The sequence below is a fragment of the Chrysochloris asiatica genome, unplaced genomic scaffold (genome assembly GCF_000296735.1).
Source record: "Chrysochloris asiatica unplaced genomic scaffold, ChrAsi1.0 scaffold00340, whole genome shotgun sequence".
Classification (NCBI taxonomy): Eukaryota; Metazoa; Chordata; class Mammalia; order Afrosoricida; family Chrysochloridae; genus Chrysochloris; species Chrysochloris asiatica.
In genome coordinates this window covers 1,418,894-1,439,265 of record NW_006408858.1, presented here as the reverse complement: position 1 = coordinate 1,439,265, position 20,372 = coordinate 1,418,894, and the positions used below count along the sequence as shown (strand labels likewise).

Sequence of the window (20,372 nt, the reverse complement as noted above, 5' to 3'; positions counted from 1 at the left end):
CCAAACAGTTACAAGGGTAAATCCCAGGGGACCCCTGTAGGGGCAGTGAGGCTGTGTGGACCCAGGCACTTCTCTCAGCCTGAATCAACTGCTGCACATTACAAAGTAGATTGTGGGGTGATTTTACAGCACCAGGGTGGTACGAATGGCTACTAGCCAAAAGATTTGAAGTTCATGTCCACCCAGTTGCAGTCTTGAAAACCCTATGGAGCAATCTACTCTGGACACGTGGGCTTGTCACAACATGATAGAGACCCATAAAAGACCACCAAGGGAGCCCATTCAGCTGGACCCTAAATACCACTGGATGGAGCTGGTAAACAGTTAATGCAGCTCCTTGCTGATTTCAGCACAAAACTGCTGATGTGTGTGCTGGGCCCGGTCCAGCAGGTCCACAACCTACTGATGTCCAGTTGATTCTGACTCTAGAACACAGTAGAACGTCTCCTGAGGGTTTCTGAGGCTGCTAATCTTCACAGGAACAGACAGCCTCATTGTTTGCCCTTGGAGTGGTTCGTGGGTTTGAACCACTGACCTTGTGGTTAGCAACCCAAAATTTAGCCCATTGTGCCACCAGCTCTCCTTGTTTGTAGAAGATCAGTTGATAGAAAAATATGAAGCTAGACAGCAGGCGTTATCCCAAGTCCTTCCTCCCTGGGTGGCATCTTCCTGCCTTTACATCCAGGGGGGGCCTAGTGTGTCACCTGCCAGGATTCATTCCACATTGGTGAGCACCCAGATCCATGTTCTTATTATCAACCAATGGACCCCTCATGATCCCTGGAATTCCCTGTGTTCCTCATTAGGAGGCCTGATATGGTGATTGTCCAGGAGGTCAGAGGTTGGGGCTCAGTGACTTCAGCCATGGGCTGTGGATGAAATTTCTCCCAGGCCTGTGTGAGGAGACAGTCCCATAGGAAACCCAAAGCCCCTCTAGAGGCTCTGGGCAGCAGGAGGCACTGGAGCCTAAGGCTGTGAGGTGTGGAGCCCATCTTTCCCCACCCCACCCATCTCAGTGTTGTTCCCAATGGAAGACAGTGGATTCCCTAGAGGGTTGCAGGAGGTACAAACTGTACCCCATGACATGGTCAAAGAGGTGATGCCAGAATGACCCGAGGCAGGTCCATAGTGGTGGGTGGCTGGCATCACAGTGGGAGGGGATCGAAGGCAGTGGCATCTCTAGGGTTGGTGTCATATGCTACTTAGTGTGATAACTGTCGGCCATAGACAGTCAAGATGTGCTCATCATTGGGTCAGTGGGAGAGGAGAGGAGCTGTGGGGAGTTACAGGCTGAGGGTGGGCACAGCCGACACTAAGGCTGCTGTTCCTGAGGGGTACACACTGTAGGCCAGCCCCTGCCTGCCAGCTAACACTGCTCACTCTACTCAGACCAGGCTGGGGGATGGGCCATCCTGACCAGGCCACTCAATGTCCTAGTCTACCCATGTCGTATATTCTAAGATTTCTCACCTGAACTTGAGGGGGTCCTCAGGGAAGAGCTGTAGGGAGACCAGAATGGTCCTGTCTTCTGATCCCATGCCACCTCCTGAATCTGGGGGTCACAGCCATGCTCATGTCCCCAGACTGATGCCATATGGGGTATCTCCTGCTTATAACCTGCTTCCCTGAAGGCCCTGTCTCGACTGCAACCGTCCTTCCCTGGGGCTCCCCTAAACCTGCAAGGAACTTGGGTCCTTCCTATCTCCTTTCACTTAGGAGTGCTTAGTGTGGCTTGTGCTAAACACCTCTGGCTGGGTCAGCAATGATCCCAGAGGGGATAATATTATTCTCACTTCACCAGGGAAGACATCTCTTGTTGGGACTCAAACTGTCCAGTTCCAGAGCAGTTGTCTGCAACCACCTCTGAAGTAGGGATTGTGCCCGGGGCATAAACGAGAGTGGGGCTGCCACTGTTGCAGCCAACAAGGGCATTTTGCCTCCTAATCTCACACATACAGAATCCAGCAGTACTCACCACCAAGACATACCCACCCACCCATCCTCAGCTCTGGAGGTACTGTGCACCCCCTCTTTGGCCAGAGCTTATCTGGTGACCATCAGGATCCCTGAAGAGTTGGTAGGCTCCTTGGACTAAGTGCACACTTGACTTTTGGGAAACGTGGAAGGTGGTTCTGGGGATGGCAGACCTGGTTTCAAATACTGCTGTGGGCACCGGGACATGTAGCTGCTCCCATTTAAGCCCCAGTTTCCCTGTATGAAATGGGGCGGTAATTGTAACCCCCAGATAGGAAGGCTGCAGAGAACACCATATTTATTAGTATATAGATGATACTCTAACTTTACAAGGAAAGAATCTTGGGTAGGGTGGGGTGGGGTGGGGTGGGGGGAAGGAGAAACATCGAAGTATCTTTTCTCATCCAGGGATTGAAAGTGGTTATATAAAGTGGTTGCTATGGCAAAGTGTGATTGTATTCATGTAAGCGTAGTAGCGGGTTCTGGAATCTAGTAGACAATCTTAACTTCTGGAAGTACAATTGTATTTTGTGAGCTCTGAAAGAAGAATGAATACAAGTACACAGCTAAATAGAGCTTAATAGAATCTGTGGATAACAGGAGAGTATGCTGGGGAGGGGATTTATGTGTCAGGTCAGGGGATGGGAGAGCCAACACTGACATGTGTTTGGTGTAGACCAATGACGGGAACACAGCACAGTATTAAGCAAATGCAGATGGATTCCTGTTTGTGCGAATAGACCAAACCTATCAGTGAAAATGAGTACAGAACAAGCAGCAAAATGTAGGAAATCAGAATGACGCAGGTGGTGGCCACATGACTCAGCTAGACAACACATATTTCATGAATTACTAACTTTGATAGAGTGCCAACGCTGTGCTCGTGGCTGAAGTAAAAACAAATATTTCATAAGGTGACCACTGGAGATCAAAAAGGAGGGTGGGGGAGAGGGGTAAGTGATGCTTCATTGTGGGAATGGCAATCAATGTCATGAAACAAAACATGTATGCATTGTTGAATGGAAAACTGCAAACCTTCATCCAACTCACAATTCACTGAACAATTAGTACCTAGCATGCAAGACAGAAGTGGGCAGGATTCCCAAAGGAGGGTTGTCTAGGAAGAGCTGTTTTTGTTGTTGGTTGCTGTTAAAGTTGATTCTGACTCATTCCAATGTGTGCAGGGTAGAACTGTGCTCCAGAGGGTTTTCAAGTCTGTGATCTTTCGGAAGCAGATTACCAGGGCCTGTCTTCCAAGGGGAGAACTTTAACTGTTTGTGCTTCCCAGGGGCTCCTCTAGTAAGAGTATCAAGCAGGGGTCTGTATGTCAGAAGGTTCTGGGGTCTCTCTCTGGCTCAGGAGTCCTAGCTCTGTTGTTGAGCTTAACCTCCGTGGGTGACCCTCCCTGGCTGCCCCCACTTATAGTGGAGTCAGTCGAGGTTGGGCGTTCTGGGGTCCATTGCAGTCTCCTGAATGCACCTTCCCACCAGGAGGCCCTGAGACTGTCCTGCCTTTTAAGTGAGCACAGGTGATTGGAAGCCACATCACTGGGGCTGCCTGCCGAGGGTTTACAGTACAGCACACAATCAATTTCTTAGCCCTGATGGAACAATGGGTTAAGCGTCGGGCTGCTCACCGCAAGGTCAGTGATTCGAACTCACCAGCCGTTTCTTGGGAGAAGGATAAGGCTGTCTGTTCCAGTATAGATTTAGATTTACACGCCTAGAAACCGTATGGAGCAGTTCTATCTTTTCCTGTAGTATCACTGTGAGTTGGAATCTATTGGTCCGGACTGCAGTGTGTTTGGTACATGCGCTGATTGGTGCCTTCACGGTTTTCCCGCTAAGGCGGGGCAGCGAACGATCTGGGGTGGGGCCGTGGGCGGGGCCTGGCTCTGACCGTGTTGGGGCGGGGCGGGGCGGGGCCGCGGAGGGCCTGCGGGCGCGGCGCCTACTTAAGCCGTTCGGGCTCTCACGACTGTCCCGCCATGGCTCTAAGGCTTGTATGGTCTCTGTCGCGAGCCGGCGTCCCGGGCCTCTCCCGCCTGTCCACGGCGCCGGCGACCCGGGAACAGCCCGCCGCAAGCTCTCTAGCCGTGCCGGGATGCAGGGCGGCCGAAGCTCCGCTGCCGCGGGTACCCATAGTGGACTTCGGCAACCCACAGGTGGCGTACCGAAGCCGGCGCACCTGGGAGCTGGTGCGCAGCCTGCTGGTGCTGCGCCTGTGCGCCTCGCCCGCGCTGCTGGCACGCCACGAGCAGGTGCGCGGGACCCGTGGGCACGGGGCTGCGGGCTGCGCGGGATCCTGTTGGGCAGCATCTGCAGTGGGGGAACCGGTCAATCTTGTGGAACCTGGTGGATTGTGGTTAATAAGATAGGCAGTTCGAATCCACCTAGGGCTTTTCGGGAGAAAAGACCTGGCTATCTGCTCCCGTAAAGATGTGTTGTTGTTAAGTGCCATCGAGTCGTTTCTGGCTTAAAGTGACCCTGTATAGGGTTTCCAAGGAGCGGCTGGTGAATTTGAACCACTGACTTTGCAGTACAGTGCCACACCAGGCCTAGAAAACCCTAGAGGACAGTTGTGCTCTGTTATGTTGCGTTGCTGTTAGTTGAAAGTAGCACCTAACAACAAAGACCAGTTTCACTCATAGTGACTCTGTACAATAGAATGAAACACTGTCAAGTCCTGAGCCTTCCTCACAATTGTTATGCTTGAGCCCATTGTAACCACTGTGTCAGTCCATCTTATTGAGAGTTTTCCTCTTTTTTTTTTTTTTTTTGCTGACCCTCACTTTACCAAGCTTAATGTCCTTCTCCAGAGACTGGTCCCTTCTGATAGCATCTCCAAAGTTTGCCAAGTCGTACCATTCTCACTTCTAAGGAGCATTCTGGTTGTACTTCTTCCAAGACAGATTTGTTTATTCTTCTGGAAGTCTGTGGTATATTCAATATTCTTTTCTAATACTCGCTGCTCCCCACCCTGTGCTCATGGGTCCCACACACCTGCTCATGGTGTGCCAACAGTGCGGGCGAGGCGCACAAGTACAGCACCAGCAGGTTGCACAACAATCTACAGGAGGCCTACTGAAGCTGGCTACCTAGCATCAATTTTCCTTCAGTCTTCTTTATCATCGCCCAGCTTGTGCTTGTATATGAGTTGACTGAAAATTCCATGGTATGGATCAGGCACACCTTAGTCCTCAAGGTGACATCTTTGCTTTTTAACACATTAAAGAGGTCTTTTGTAGTAGATTTGTCCAATGCAGTATGCCATTTGATTTCTTGACTCTTGTTTTCTTGAGCATTTATTGTGGATCCAAGAAAAGTGAAATCCTTGATAACTTCAATATTTTCTCTGCTTATTATGATGTTGCTTTTTGGTCCAGTTGTGAGGGTTTTGTTTTCCATATGTTTAGATGTGGTACATATTGAAGGCTGTAGTCTTTGATCTTCATCAGTAAATGCTCCAAGTTCTCTTCACTTTCAGCAAACAAGGTTGTATGACAGATTGTTAATGAGCCTTCCCCCAAGCCTGGTGCTTCGTTCTTCATATAATTCAGTTTCTCAGATTATTTGCTCAGCATACAGATTGAATAAGTATGATGTGGCTCAGATACATACCTTTTCTGATTTTAAACTATGCACTATCCATTTGTTTTGTTAGAATGACTGGCTCTTGGTCACTGTTCAGATTCTGAATGAGCATAATTAAGTGTCATTAAGTGAATTAAATGTTCTTAAGATATATACCACTTAGCAAACCTAAAGTTATCACTTGGTATATATAAGTGCATTAACCTTCATATTGGCTGGAGCACAGTCTAGCTATATTGAAGGGCTGGGACCCCAGAGTTCCTGGATGTGACCCAGTGCCTTCCCAGCCAGGGGATACTCAGAACAGATGGTCATGGTGAAAAATAGGAAGCCCCTGAAATACCCAACTTTTAAAATCATGAAGTTAGGTAACTTTGGAAAGTGAGGGCTTAGGGGAAGTAAGAAGCAGAACCACTGTTTCAGCCTCCTGCATTCTAGGCATGTAGCAGTGATCATAATTTTAAGATGATCTCAGGCAAAGTTTGCAAGGGGCTAGTTGTTGGCATCGAGGAAGCTTTTGGAAGGTTCCTTGTGGTACTGATTTCTCAGAAATCAGCTGATTTCTGTACTGATGGCACTGTGTTGCCCCCACAGGAAGCTAGAGAGGTGAGGCCACAAGCAGGACTGAGGAGAAGGGGGAGCCTTGCATCTAGTTCAGCCACCCCTAGGGCTTAGATGAAGGCAGAAGAGCCTCTGAAAGGTGGAAGGTGGTGGTGATGATTCACTGGAGGAGATTGGGCCTGATGGATGGTGAGAGTGGGGAGGATGGTAGAGGACGAGGGCCAGACTGGAAAGAGGGAAGCTGTCTCTGCGTTTCTGGCGGTAAAGTTGCTGGTATGGAGCACCCAGGCTGTTGGGAAATAGTGAAGGACTGGGGAGGATGGTGGGAAAGGCCTTTGGGGCATGGACATGCTGGTTGGGCACACTGACATCTATGGGATGGTCTGGAGAGGAGGAAGCATGAGTAGGATGTGGAGGCCCAAAGGCGGCCTTATAGGAGAAGACTGTGACAATATCTGTGGCCAGCTGTGGCAGGTAAGGAGATGATGTCATGGGGGACTCTCATGGGAAGGGGCAGGCAGAGCATTGATGTATTCGGTGCAGCTGGCAGGGAGGGGAAACTTGGAACTGGCCAGGCCTCTTGTCTACATAAAGAGAAGAAACCCACTGCCACCGAGTCGATTATGATTATATAGGGCAGGATAAAATTGCTCTATAGGGTTTCCAAGGCTGTGAATCTTTATGGGAACAGACAACCTCATCTTTCTACCATGGAGCAGCTGGTGGGTTCAAACCTCTGACCTTGCTGTTAGCAGCCCAATGCCTAACCCACTGCACCACCTCTAAACCACCAATTCACGGCTGTCAAGTTGATTCTGACTTATAACGTCTCTGCATAGGGTTTCTGAGGCTGTAAATCTTTACAAAAGCAGAAAGCCTCATTTTCTCCCAAAGAGCAGCTGGTAATTTTGAACTGCTGACTTTGTAGTTAGCTGTCCAATACTTACCCTTCGGAGCCATCTGGGCTCCTAGTGTACCACCAGAGCTTCTTAAAAAGACCAAGTGAAGGCAAGGATCTCTAAGCACAGTACCCAGCTCCTCCCTGGACTCAAATCCCGCTGTGGGACTGAGGAGCCAGAGACGCTTCTCCCAGATGCTCCTTCATGCCCACTAGGTACCTCAGGGACCCCTCACGGCCCTCGTGGTGTGAGGCACTCTGCGTGCTCCTATGGGGAACCAATTCCCACTGTTGTTGGAGACCTCAGTGCTGAAGTTAAGTGAGGGGAGGCTTGACCATGACCATAAAGCCTGGTCCTGGGGGGCAGTGGAGGACAGACCTCAGCTGGAAGGGGACAGCCTCCCACTCTCCCTCAGGCCGCAGTAACTCCCAAGGCCAGGCCAACTGTCTTGCAAGACAGTCCTAGGATGGGGATATTGAGGCCTCAGGAACAAGGAGTCCAACTGCAGCACAGGACTGGGATGCATTTGCGAGCCGCCTTTGCCAGACAGCAGGCCTGTTTTTTCTTTTTCTAACAAGGATTAGCAGTGTCCAAACACTACCATAGAAGTGTCTGTATTTGGATGTGAGTCAATCCACATGGAAGGTGGTGAGGGGCTACAGGAGAGCGGTGATCATGGGCTCCAAGTGGGGTGGGAGGCCAGAGAGGGGAAGGGACTGGCCATACTGCCATCACCCTGCACACATCTCTGTGAATCTTTTAATGACAATGAGCATGTGTGCGACTTGTGCAAACTTCTACATCCCACAGTGAAGCAGTCTGGAAAGACAGTCTGCCCCAAACAATGGACAGGTCTATAATGGAAGCAGTAACACGAGGAATGTACGTATTCCTTAGAATAATCAACCATATAAATAAAAAGGGCAACAGTTGCTAAAGGACAAAGTTTGTGAGGCAGGAAGGGGTAGGAAAGACAGAGGAATGAAAGCTCAAGAGCCAGGGAGGAAGTAGGAAGAGGAATGTTGCATTGTGGGGATGGCAAAACATAAAACAAAATGTGAATGAATTGTTGAGTGGAAAACTGCTTTGCTGTGTAAACTGTCACCCAATTCACATTAAAATTTAAGAAAACAAAACTTAAGTGGGAAGCCCAGAGGTTAAAGGTGCTTCCCGCTGTTTCACTTTGGAGAAGAGGTGGGGTTGGCCGAGTTTCAGGTAGCGGCTGTCCCTAGAACATAGGTGTTGTCGAGGATGCAGAAACCAGGATTGCTCTGGAATTGGCTTTCATATTGCCAACTCTGTTTCCCTTGGAGGAGGCCTCACACAGGTGGTCAGTATGAGGTGTGTGGCAAGGTCCCACGGACTGCCTGGTACAGAAAAGAAAAGGTTGTTAGAGCTCAGCCACATTCTTTGGCACCACGAGGGCAGAGGTGACTAGTCAGTGCTCACAGACCCTGTGTGGTCCACAACACTAAAATCCTTCCTATCTGTGGTCGTTTCACACCTTGTGTGTCTCTAAGGGACCTCTCGGATCTGATGGTCGTGATACTATGATGTGGGGGTTGTTTTCCAGAGCTGAGTGATGGTTTTCAGATCCCTGATTCTAGGGGCCCTGGTTACCTAGTGGGTTAAGCAATGGGCAGTTTGACCTCACCAGCCATTCCTTAGGAGAAAGGTTGAGGCAGTCTTCTCCAGTACAATTGCAGTCTCAGAAACCCTCTGAAGCATTTCTACTGTCCTGAAGGGTTGTTATAAGTTGGAATCGACTTGTTGGCAGTGGGTTTTGTTTCTGGTTTATCATGTGCCAGACAGGAGCCCTGGTAGTGCATAGGTTAAAGTGCCTGGCTGCTAACTGGGAGGTCAGTGGTTCAAACCCACCAACTGATTGATCCGCAGACAGAAAGATGAGACCATCTGCTCCCCTTAAGATTTACAGCCTCGGAAACGCTAGAGCACTAGCAGCTCCTCTGTCCTGAAGGGCTGCTCTGAGTTAGAATTGGCTCTGTGGCACTGTTTTGATCCTGCCGTGCCCCTCAGGTGAGCTGTGGTACCACAGGTGCTGTGCTGTGACTTGGCGTGCAGTTCTAGTGTCAGCACTTTCAGTTTTTAGTTTTGATTTCTCTTTCTAAAAAGGACAAAGTGCACCAAAATAACAAAATATTGCACAAGGGCTGCAGTAAGGCAGAGGCAGTGACCTGCCAGTGCATGACTCAGAAGGGGAGGACAGGTGTTCAGGGCCTGGGCCTGCCTCTGGATGGCTGCGGCCTGGTCTTTGACTCACTAATGCTTTTCCTTAGAGTTTTTATTATTTCGTATTGAGTTGGTTCCTACTCATATTACAGAACAAAACACTGCTCAGTTTTGTGCCATCCTCACAGTTGTTTGAACCTATTGCTGCTGCCACTGTATTAATCCATCTTTTGTTTGCTGATCCGCCACTTTTCCAAACAAGATGTCCGTCTTCAGAGACTGGGCCCTACCTGGGACAAAGTCTTTCCATCCTCACTTCTAAGGAGATCCTAGTTATATTTTCTTCCAACACAGATGTGTTTGTTGTGTTGGCTGCCCATGGTATATTTACTAGTGTTCACCAACACCATCATTCAAAGGCATCAATTCTAGCCTAGAGTTTCTAGAAGGTTACTCCCCAGAAAATGGCTACCAGAGATGGTCCCCACAAAGAAAGGCTTCTGTTCTTCATGGGATTTGAGGAACAGCTCTGATAGCGTAGTGGTTACGAATCAGGCTGCGAACCTTAAGGTCAGTGGTTCGGGAGAAAGATAAGACTTTCTACTCCCATAAAGATTTACACCCTCGGAAACCCTGTACAGGGTCGCTATGGGTCGGGACCGACTTGACGGCACTTAACAACAACAATCTTTTCTTATCTTGGAGTTAAGTCAGGGGAAGCAGTGGATACTGGAATTTCCAGGCACAGTAGTTTTTCTTCCCAGTCCCAGGAGCCTCCATGTGCCCCAGAACATTCCCTCTCATTCATTTTCTGCCAGATTGTTCCCACCTTCCACACTTCCATGTCACTTCCCTCCTTCCTCTAAGACACCAGCCACACTTTGCTACCACAGGCCACTCCACTCTGTCACCCTGCAGAGTGACCTTGCTCCTTCCTGTTTTGAGGTCTCTCTCCCACCTTCCTAGGAATGCAAGTTCCTTGTCTGTAGTCTGTGTGGTTCTGTTGTTTCTGTCCCAAGAATTGTGGTTGACACATAGCAGGTTTGGAGGTTTGGAGGAAGACTTTCAGGAATTTGAAATAGGTGGGAAAAGCTTAGTGTTTTATACTCATTGCCCTTGAGTCGGACTCATAGTGACCCTATAGGACAAAGGACAACTGTCCCCTCCTAGGGTTTCTGAGACTTTACAGAACCAGACAGCTTCATCTTTCTCCTTTGGATTAGTTGATGAGTTTGAACTGCCGGCTTTGCAGCCTAATGTCGCCAGGGCTTAGTTAGTGCTGGATACCTTCAGGACACCTCCCTCAGAGTTGCGTCCAGCCTCCGTCTGCCTGCAGCTGCCTGTTCCTTACCTGCCTAGCTGAACATGCTCAAGTCCTCCTGCTTGTCTGGTGTAGGACTCCCCACCAGACCTGTGTAGGCGAGTCGCCGACTCACTGCCGGGTGCGCCTCACTCCAGCTGCTACAGCTTGTCTGGACTCATGGAGGTGTCCTTCTGAATGTGTTCATTCATCAGCCAGCAGCACCTTGACTGATCTGGGCACTGGCATCCTGGAAAGTCATATCAAACCCTCCTTTCCCCACAGCGAGTCACCCAGTCAGTGCCATTCATGGTGGCCCTGCACATGTCAGAGTCCAATTGTGCTCCTTGGGGTTTTCAGTGACTGATTTTGGGGGGCAGTACATTGCCAGGCCTTTCTTCCTAGCATTTTCTGGGTAGACTCAAGTTGCCAACCTTTTGGAGAACAGATGACCATTTGTACCACTCAGGGACTCCTTTTATAAATAGTCCAAGCCCAAACCAAACCCATTGCTGTTGAGTCAATTCTGATTCATAATCATCCTGAAAGAAACAGTACAACTGCCCCCTAGGGTTTCCAGTCTGTCAGGAGCAGACTATCTCATTTTTCTCCCTCAGAGTGGCTGGTGGGTTCCAACCACCGACCTTGCAAGTAGCAGCCCAATGCTTTGCTCACTGCTTATCCCTGGGAGGGCCCAAACCAGCATGGCCTCCTATACTAGCAAGTGGTGACGGTACCCACTGAGTACTGGTGGGTCCTAGGTTCAGGAAAAGTTCAAGCAGCCCAAGAGGTGGGGCTTTGGCCTGTTCTCTTGCTCGGAGTGCATGGGGGTGACTCCTAGGGGCACTGATGGAAAAACACGCTCAAGTCTGTGACCTGTGTTGGCTTGTGCTCTGGGGAGACTGTGTCAGACTTTGAGATGGACATGAGGGTGGATGAAGGGGTGGTCTGCCACGGAGGGGGACAGCAGGTGACCCAGGACAGTGGGTGACTTCTGCCTTTCAGCTGCTTCATGTGGCCAGGAGACTTCTGGGGCAAAGGCTGTTCGACAGGCTCATGAAGATGACATTCTATGGACAGTTTGTGGCTGGTGAGGACCAGAAGTCCATCCGGCCCCTGATCCAGCACAACAAGGCCTTCGGGGTAGGCTCCATCCTGGACTACGGAGTGGAGGAAGACCTGAGCCACGAGGAGGCGGAACAGAAGGAGATGGAGTAAGAAACGCCCCCTGCCCTTCCCCCTCCCCCCCTCCCCCACCAGTGTCTGACTTCCATCCTCCCTGTACCAAATCTACACATGGCATTCTGGCTATAACCCCAAAGCACCCACATACCAGGCCAGCCAGGCCAGGACCCTTGAGGACCAGGTAGGGCTATGGCCAGCTGCTGGGTTTTGGCCTTGGCAAGGACTAAGTCAAGGCCAGGAGACCTTGGGTTTTTGCACATGGGTGAGGAGCAGCTAGGACAGGTCTGGCCCCTACCTGGGCAAACTAAGCATGGCATTCACAGTTTTTCAGTGGTAGGAAAAAAGGAAAACAAGAATAAGATTTTGTGATACCTGAAAATCAGATTTCACTGTCTGTTTAAAAAAAACCACAACATTCTGCACACAGCCAGGTCCATTCATTTCCAGTGTCTGTGCCCTGGTGGTACAGTGGATTAAGCATTGGGTTGCCAACCACAAGGTTAGTAGATCGAACCCAATTCACACTCCATGGCAGAAAGATGAGGTTGTCTGCTCCCATCAGACAGCCTTGGAAACTCCAGGGAGCAGTTCTCCTCTGTCCTAGAGGGTCTCTGTGAATCGGAATCAATTGGATGGCAGTAGGTTTGGAGGATGGAGGAGGCTTTGGGTGGTGGCTGCCATAGCTTGACCTGGGTAGAGCCAAGGAACTGTGGCACAGACCACCTGGCCCCTTGAGGTAGAAAATATGAGGAGGCTTCTAAAAGTTCATGGAAAAATGGAATGAAAACATAATGGAATTACCCCACAAACTTTTTGAACTTCCTTGTCTGTGCTTTCTGGTCATTTGCAGAAAGCATTTGTCAACTTTAGCTCCCAGCTCTGCTTAGGTGGTCTCCCCAGCTGCTAGTTTCATCTTGCATACCTGGTCATTCCAGCCTGCCTGACCTCAGATAGTGTCTTAGTCTGCTTGGGGACATGTGCTGAGGTAGTGATTTGGTGGCTGGAGTCTGCCCCAGGGCCCATTCTTTGGGTGGTGAGTGTAGGGGATGGATAGGTCCCTCTGTATCTCACCCTTAGGTGATAGGACTGACAATGGCTGGCTCATGGAGGTCCAGGCAGGACCAGCCTTTCCTCCACAAAATAAAAGTGAATACCATACCCAAACCAACTGCCGTTGACTCCTAGTGACCCTGTAGGACAGGGTAGAACTAATCCCTTGGGGTTCTGAGGCTATCATCTTTAGAAAGCAGGCTGCATCATCTTTCTCCATTGGAGGGCTGGTGGGTTCAAACTGCTAACCTTTCAGTTAGCAGCCCAGTGCTTAACACAGCATACCACCAAGACCATAAATTAATCGCTGTTGTTAAGTGCTACCGAGTTGGTTCCAACTCATACTGACCCTGTATAGGGTTTCTGAGGAGTGGCTGGTGGGTTTGAACTGTGGTTAGCAGTCCAGTGCTTATCCTATCCTATAGCGCCACACCAGGACCTCTTCTAATTAACACTGTTGGTTAGTGCCATTGAGTCAGTTCAAACTCACAGCGACCCTGTATAGTGACACTGAGGAGCAGGTGATGGCTTTAAACTGCCAACCTTGCAGTTAGCAGTCCAGTGCTTATCCTACAGTGCCACAAGCTTAGGAAAATGCCTGGAGCCCTGGGGTCACGCTCCCTATAGCCCCTTCCAGAACTGTCTGTGTGGGGAGCCTCCCTTCTCAGCCAAGATGGACACCATATGTGGGGGTGGGAAACAGAGGCAACTTGGACTGCTTCCTGGCACTGTGGGGTCATGATGGTCTGTCCTGCCCTTCTGAAGCTGAGACAGTCTTCTCTCCTTCATATCCTGAGCATGGGGCCTGACTCAGAGGACAGATGACCCTGGAAGAGGCTAGGATGTGCCTCTGGGAACTGGCTTGTGCATCCTCCCTTCAGCCCCCTGACAGCAGGGGCCTGACGCATGTGCTGTTTGACTATGGGTAGGCCTGTTGTGTAACCTGGCCTTTGGTTCACGGGGTGTGGTATTTGCTCTGCCCGTCTCCAGGTGGCTGGTCCAGGAAGGGGAGGAAAAGGCAATCACATGAGGCTTTCTGCCCTGGGAATGAGAACGGAATGTCCACGCCTCAGCCTCAGGCTGGCCGCCCACTGGGGATTGGCTGAAGGGGATTGGCTGTTCTGAAGGCGAGGTTCTGGGGGAGGGGACAGCCTCTCCCTGTGTCCCTGGGGCCCCTGTGAGTTTCCTGCCAGCCTGGGGCCTTGGCTGCACCTTTGCTGACACTGCTGTTGAATAACTAATGGTTCTGGGTCACAGCCAAGTACTAGTGGTGACTGGGTGGTTTCCCTGGGTGATCATGCTGCCCCCCATGCCCAGCTCTGTTCTCTGTCCCGCAAGACCTCTACTATACCTGGGCTGGGCTGAGGAGAGGTCTGGAGGTGGGCAGCCTACAATCCGGCTCCTCATACGAAGCTCCGCTTCTGCTTTTGCCCACCCCCCATTTCTAGCATGTAAGTGGTGGCCCTTCTCTGTCTGATGCATTTGCCTGTGAGGGGCAGAGCTAGCTGCCTTACAGATTGACTCCAGCATCTGCTCTAGCATCTGCTCCATCAGGTGACCTCCCTGCCCCGTCAGGAGTAACACTGACCATACAGACCTTGTGTGGGGGGCAGGATTGCTTCAATGCCCCTGATGAGTCAACCTCTGCTGACACTGGGCTGTCGACCCTACTCCAGGTGGGCGGTGGCAGACTTGGCCCTGGCATGAAGACGGAAAAGTAGTATTGCTCAGTTAGGTCTAGGGACTCTGTAACAGGATAGCCAGGGAGCCAATCCTGGCTCTGCCAGTTGCCTGCTGTGTGACTTTGGGCAGATGATCTAGCCTCTCTGAGCATCAGTTTCTTCATCTATTACCAAAACAAACTAACTAAAAAAGGGAAAATGATTGCACCTACACCAGAAAGATTCTCTGGTAGCATAGTGGTTACAAATTGGGCTGTAGTGGTTACAAAATCGGGCTGCGAACATAAGATCAGCAGTTTGAAACTACCAGCCGCTTTGCGGGAGAAAGATGAGGCTTTCTACTCCCGTCAAGATTTACAGCCTTGGAAATCCTGTACAGGATCGCTATGGGTCGGAATGGACTCGACAGCACTTAACAACAACAACACCAGAAAGAAGCCCTGCTGATGCTGTGGATTAGGCATTGGGCTGCTAATCATAAGGTCAGCAGTTCAAACCCACCAACCACTCCACAGGAGAAAAATAAGGCTGTCTGCTCCTGTAAAGATTCTCAGTTTCGGAGACTATATAGGGTTTGCTATGTGTTGGAATTGAGTGGATGGTGGTTTGTAACCACGGTTCCAACTCATGTTGTTGGTGGTGTTAGGTGCCATTGAGTCGGTTCCAACTCATACCAACCCTGTATAGGGTTTCCAAGGAGCAGCTGGTGAGTTTGAATCGTTGACCTTGTGGTTCAAACCGACTTTGCAGTCCAGTGCGTTATCCCACAGTGCCACAGGCAGATACACTGGTCCTGCACCATCCTCACCATTGTTGCTCTGTTTGAGCCTATCTTCTTTATTGCTAACCTTCATTTTACCAAGCAGGATGTCCTTCTCCAGGAGAGAGATTTAGTCTTGCTGTCCTTGCTTCTAAGAAGCATACTGACTATATTTCTTCCAAGACAGATTTGTTCATTCTTCTAGCAATGCATGGTATATATTTAATATTCTCCACCAATATTCTCATTCAAAGACCTATATTCTTCTCTGTTCTTCATTATTCATTGTCCAGCTTTCACATGCATAGGAGGCAATTGAACACAAAATGGCTTGGGTTAGGTACAGCTTAGTCTTCAAAGTGACATCTTAGCTTCTTAACACTTTAAAGAGGTCTTGTGCAGCAGATTGGCCCAGTGCCATACCAGAAAGGGAGGAAGCACCCAAATGTAAGGTGACATTGGGCCTGGGAGAGGAATGACCAGGAGGGTTTCTGGGGACCAGGATGGAGGGGGCAGGAGGAACAGAGTAGTCACTGGAAGGTGCTTATTACAGCAACTGCAAAGAGGCCTGGCCCCTACCTATGAAGTCACAAGGGTATTACCAGGATTGGGCAGTTCCCCAAGGGTCTGGTTTGAGCATCCAGTCTGGAGAGGGGTGTGCAGGTAGCAGAGATGTGTGAGGGGTGGTCTCCACTGGACATCCGGTGGTGCTTCCTGGCTCCCTCCAGAGGAAAGCACACAAAACAGTGGACTGCGTTCAGTTCCCCTCACATCCTGCTTACTCAGATGCTGAGCCAGCAGCCATTCACCCGAGTTCTGGGAGCTGGCTTTTTTGTGGCCATGGGGGTGACTGGGTCTCCAGGGCCCTGGGACTTGTGTGAGATCTTCACTCCGCTCTAGGCACTCCTCCCAATCTAGATCAGTTAGCCCACAGAAGGACAGATAGACAGGGAGACTGCAGTGCTACCTGCTGGCTGAGGTGGCAAGACTCAAAACGGGTGGATTTATGGTCATCCAGTCTGTGGAAAAGGAGCCCTAGTGGTTCCATGGGTTAGGTGCAAGGTCAGCAGTTCAAACCCACCAGCCACTCCCCAAGAGAAAATGAGGCAGTCTGCTTCCGTAAGGACTTATGACCTCAGAAACGATGAAGCAGTTCTGCTCTGTCCTATAGGGTCTTTATGAGTTGGAATTGACTCGATAGCTGTGGATGTGGTGAGGCACAGGGGATTCAGACCTTCTTGAGCAACCAGATGTGTTCAGGGTACTGGCCTCACTGGTTTACCTTCCAGTTCTAAAGGCAACATCTACATCTCCCCTGGTGTTGGCAGGTTTCCCCAGCCCTTTGCTGGCTGTGATCTAGCAGCCGAACCTGGCTGTTCCTCTGATCTCATGGCTGCATTCTCTGATCCATGGGCTCCAGCGGCCTAAGTAGCTACTTTTTTCTGCTCGTTTCTAAAGCTTTTTCCTCCTGGGAGACCCAGGAGGTCACAGATGGAGACCACTGCAAGATAGCCTCTTTAGGCTGTGCAGCTGGGAGTAGGATCGTCCCACCTCAGGGACAGTACCCTTGCCCCACTGGCTGCCCTTCCTTGTCCATGTGGGTTACCTGACTGGGCCATGTCTGGCTACGCTGCCTTAGTGTGGCCAGTGGTGACTATTGAAATCTTCTCATTATGTATATGGCTCTGCCTGTTTAGTGCAGTGGTCTGAGTGGGCTCTGATTAGTTCAGTGGGCTGCTTACCTCAAGGTCAGTGGTTCAAACCCACTAGCTGCTCTGAGGGAGAACGATGAGGCAGTCTGCTCCTATAAAGATTTAGTCTCAGAAGCCTTTTGGAGCAATTCTGCATTGTCCTGAAGGGTCACTGTGAGTTGGGATGGACTCCACAGCAGAGGGAAAGTAGGGGGAGTCTTTTGGGAGAAGGGCTGTCCCCAGAGATAGCTTTCTCAAGGACGTGCTCCATGGAGGTGCTACTCTGAACTCTCCACTCCTCGCTCACCGCCCCCTTTACCTGGGGAGCGGAAGGCCAGGAAGGCCAGGAGTTTGTCACCGGTGGGAGCTCCTTCAGCCCCACTGGCTGGAGTGGAGGAGTGGAGAGCCCCCTTGGATACCTCTGACAGGGCTGTGTCTGGGAGCCAGCCCTCCTGGGTCATGCTGAACTCAGCCTCCAACTGCCCCTCGTCACCCACTGTAGAGGTGGTGTGGCCCTGACCCTTTGCCTTCCTTCTTCCTACAGCTCCTGCACTTCAGCTGCGGAAAGAGATGGCAGTGGTGAGTAAGGGATGCACCGGCCATGAGCTCGTGTGTCCTTGCAGCTCACTGACACATGCACTGGAGGACCAGGAGAGCCTAGTTCTAGGGCAGCCCTGTTAAAGGCACAAGCAAGCCTTGGGGCAAAGGGATGGCGCCTGCAGCCACTGTGCCCACTGGCCATCCAGGTCTTCCCGGGTGTCTATGGTTAGGGACAGACCTCTCTGTCCCCTCGCAGGAGCTGACTGGGCTCCTTTATGATATGAATTCTGTCTTCCTGTCACAGGCATGATACATGATATAGAACATATGGTACATTATACATGGCATGTGACACATAGCACATAATGCATGGAATGTGACACGTGGTACATGTCACAGGACCCATGGTACACTAAGCATGGCACGTGACATGGTACAGGACACATAGCACAGGACATATGGCACAGGACACACTGAGAGGCAGAGGGAGGGACACTCCAATTGAAGGGAGCATCAAGGACAGAAGGCAGAGCTGAGTGAGAAGCTAGGCTTGGGGATGTGGGAACCACCACGCAGTGTGAGGGGAAGTGTGGCAGGATGGTGCAGCAGGGGAGGCAGCCTTGAAGGAGCAAAGTCTGCTGGTGTGGCGCTGTAGGATAGATAAGTTCTGGACCTCAAGGTTGGTGCAGCAGAACCAGCAAACCTGCACCACCCACAGCCAGCATGCTGAGGGTAATGACCAGGGTGTAGCCTCTGGACTTGGTGTTGGGAGGTGGGGCTGCCACTGAAATACCTGTGTCATCTGCCTTTGCAGGGGGTACTAGTAAGAGGGAGAAGCAGTACCAGGCCCACCGGGCCTTCGGGGACCGCAGAGACGGCGTCATAAGTGCCCGCACATACTTCTATGCCAATGAATCTAAGTGTGACAGCCACATGGAGACTTTCCTGCGCTGCATCGAAGCCTCAGGTGGGGCCACTATCCTTCACTGGCTGTACCCAGCTTGGACACAGGGTGAACACGGAAGGGGTAGGAGCAGCTGACTCAGGACGGAGTGTTCAGGGTCCCAGAGGAGCAGCCCTGGCAGACAGTTATAGTGGTGACCTGTGGGGACTCGGTGGCTTCAAGCTCACATTCTAGCCTGGCCCCCACACAGCCCCTTCCTGAGGAGCCTGCGCCGTCCCCAGGCAGATGCCTTCTGCCCCTGCCCTTGCTCTGGACCCTCCAGCACAGCACCTGAAGAAGGAGGAGCCTTTAGTGAAGGCTGACTGTATGCTGAGCTCCTAGCTAGGGACTGTGGTTCTGGCCAGGTGCTGGATGAGTCAGCACACCTGGGCCCAGCCCACAGCGTCTGGTGGGTGAGCAGCCACTGCACTTGGGAGATTGCCAGTCTCCAAAATAAGCCCACCCTCAGTAGGTCAGCCCCGGCCAGCAGTCCTTCCCTCTTAAAAGCTGCCCCCCATTTGCTGAACATTGAAAGGACTAGGGGAGCAACATCTCCCAAGAGAGCTGCTGGGCATGCCCTGAGCTTTCAGACAGGTCCTTCATCCAGGTCCTTTGATAGCAGCACCCCTAGTTTTGCCTCCCTGCCCCACTCTACCTGGGGCAGATGAAGAGGAGGATCACCCTGAAGCAAGATGCCAAGGAGGACTCTGTAGGGGTTGTCTAGTGCCATCCACACTCTAGCCTTGATTCAGTGTTCCACATGCATGGGGGCCAGTGATGTGCTGGTGGTGTAGGAGGGGAAACTGAGACATGCAAGTCTCTTTGGCCCTTTTGCTCACAACCTGACCATCTTCCTAGACTTGTGGGAAAAACAGAGACCACCCCATATCTATCTCAACAAGGGGCAGGGGGTGTCTCCCAAGCAGCTCTGTGTGTTTGGGAGGGCATTTCCTCAGGGGCCTTTTCTTTCTTTTTTTTTTTTTAACTGTTTTATTGTGAATTATGTGATAGTTCACACAGGAGAATATTAGCTTTACATTCATCCTATCGTACATTGCCATGGTTACAATCCCCTCCATGCATTATCAACCAACCAAAGGGTATATATACCCCACAAGCCTGCCCCTTGGTCGTCAGCACACAGCTCCTCTCCCTCTCTGGGTCTAGAGTCCCCAGCTGCTTCATCTCTCCATGTCATCCTCTCTGCCTCCATCTCTGGTGTCACTGCTTCTCTGGGTAGGGTCCTGCACTCCTCTCTTCTCCCTTGATGGTCCCAGGGACCTCCACTCCTAGACTGCAAGGTCAGTCACTCCCCTCCTTTTGCTACAAAACACCTACCTTTACATTTCCAACCCTCACAATCAGTCCTGATAACAATTATTCACTATTGTACCACAAGAGACCTATCCCCATCTCCTTTCATCAGCCCTGCCCAGACAGATTAGATACTGCTCAGTGGAGATTCTACCTTCCCCCCCACCCCCCGCCCTCTGGATCTAGGCTCCCTCTTTTTTTAAAAAAAAATGTTTTATTGTGAGTTATATGATAGTTTACATGAGAGAACCTCAGTTCCATATTCATTCCATCGTATATCATTACATTGCCATGGTTCCAATCCCCTCCATGCATCTTCTTCCGACCAAAGGGCATATCCTAAAAGCCCTACACTCCCCCCTCCCCCCTCAGTCTTCAGCCCACAGTTCCTTTCCCTCTCTGGATTCAAAGTCCCCAGCCGCTTCATCCCTCCATGTCATCATCTCTGTCTCCATCTCAGGCATCCCTGGTTCTCTGGGTGGGGTCCTTTTCTTGGCTCTTTTCCGTTGGTGGTCCCAGAGACCTCCGCTCCTAGACTGGAGAAATAATCGCTCTCATCCTTGCTACAACACATCTACCCTTGCATTTCCAACACTCACAATCCGTCTTGATAACCATTATTCACTATAATATCGCACGTAACCCATCTGTATTTCATTTCATCAGCTCCACCTAGACAAATTGGATAGT

The 20,372-nt window shown here is 50.8% G+C and overlaps 1 protein-coding gene across 1 annotated transcript in view; it reads left to right on the top strand.

The window, feature by feature from the left end:
- The first annotated feature begins 3,961 nt into the window (after positions 1-3,961).
- PRODH (proline dehydrogenase (oxidase) 1) overlaps positions 3,962-20,372 on the top strand; it is a 29,149-nt gene continuing 12,738 nt past the window's right edge. The window contains exons 1-4 of the mRNA XM_006875817.1: positions 3,962-4,234; positions 11,523-11,731; positions 17,430-17,461; positions 18,240-18,392. Of these exons, the coding sequence (XP_006875879.1) occupies positions 3,962-4,234; positions 11,523-11,731; positions 17,430-17,461; positions 18,240-18,392 (667 nt within the window). The remainder of the gene's footprint in view (positions 4,235-11,522; positions 11,732-17,429; positions 17,462-18,239; positions 18,393-20,372) is intronic.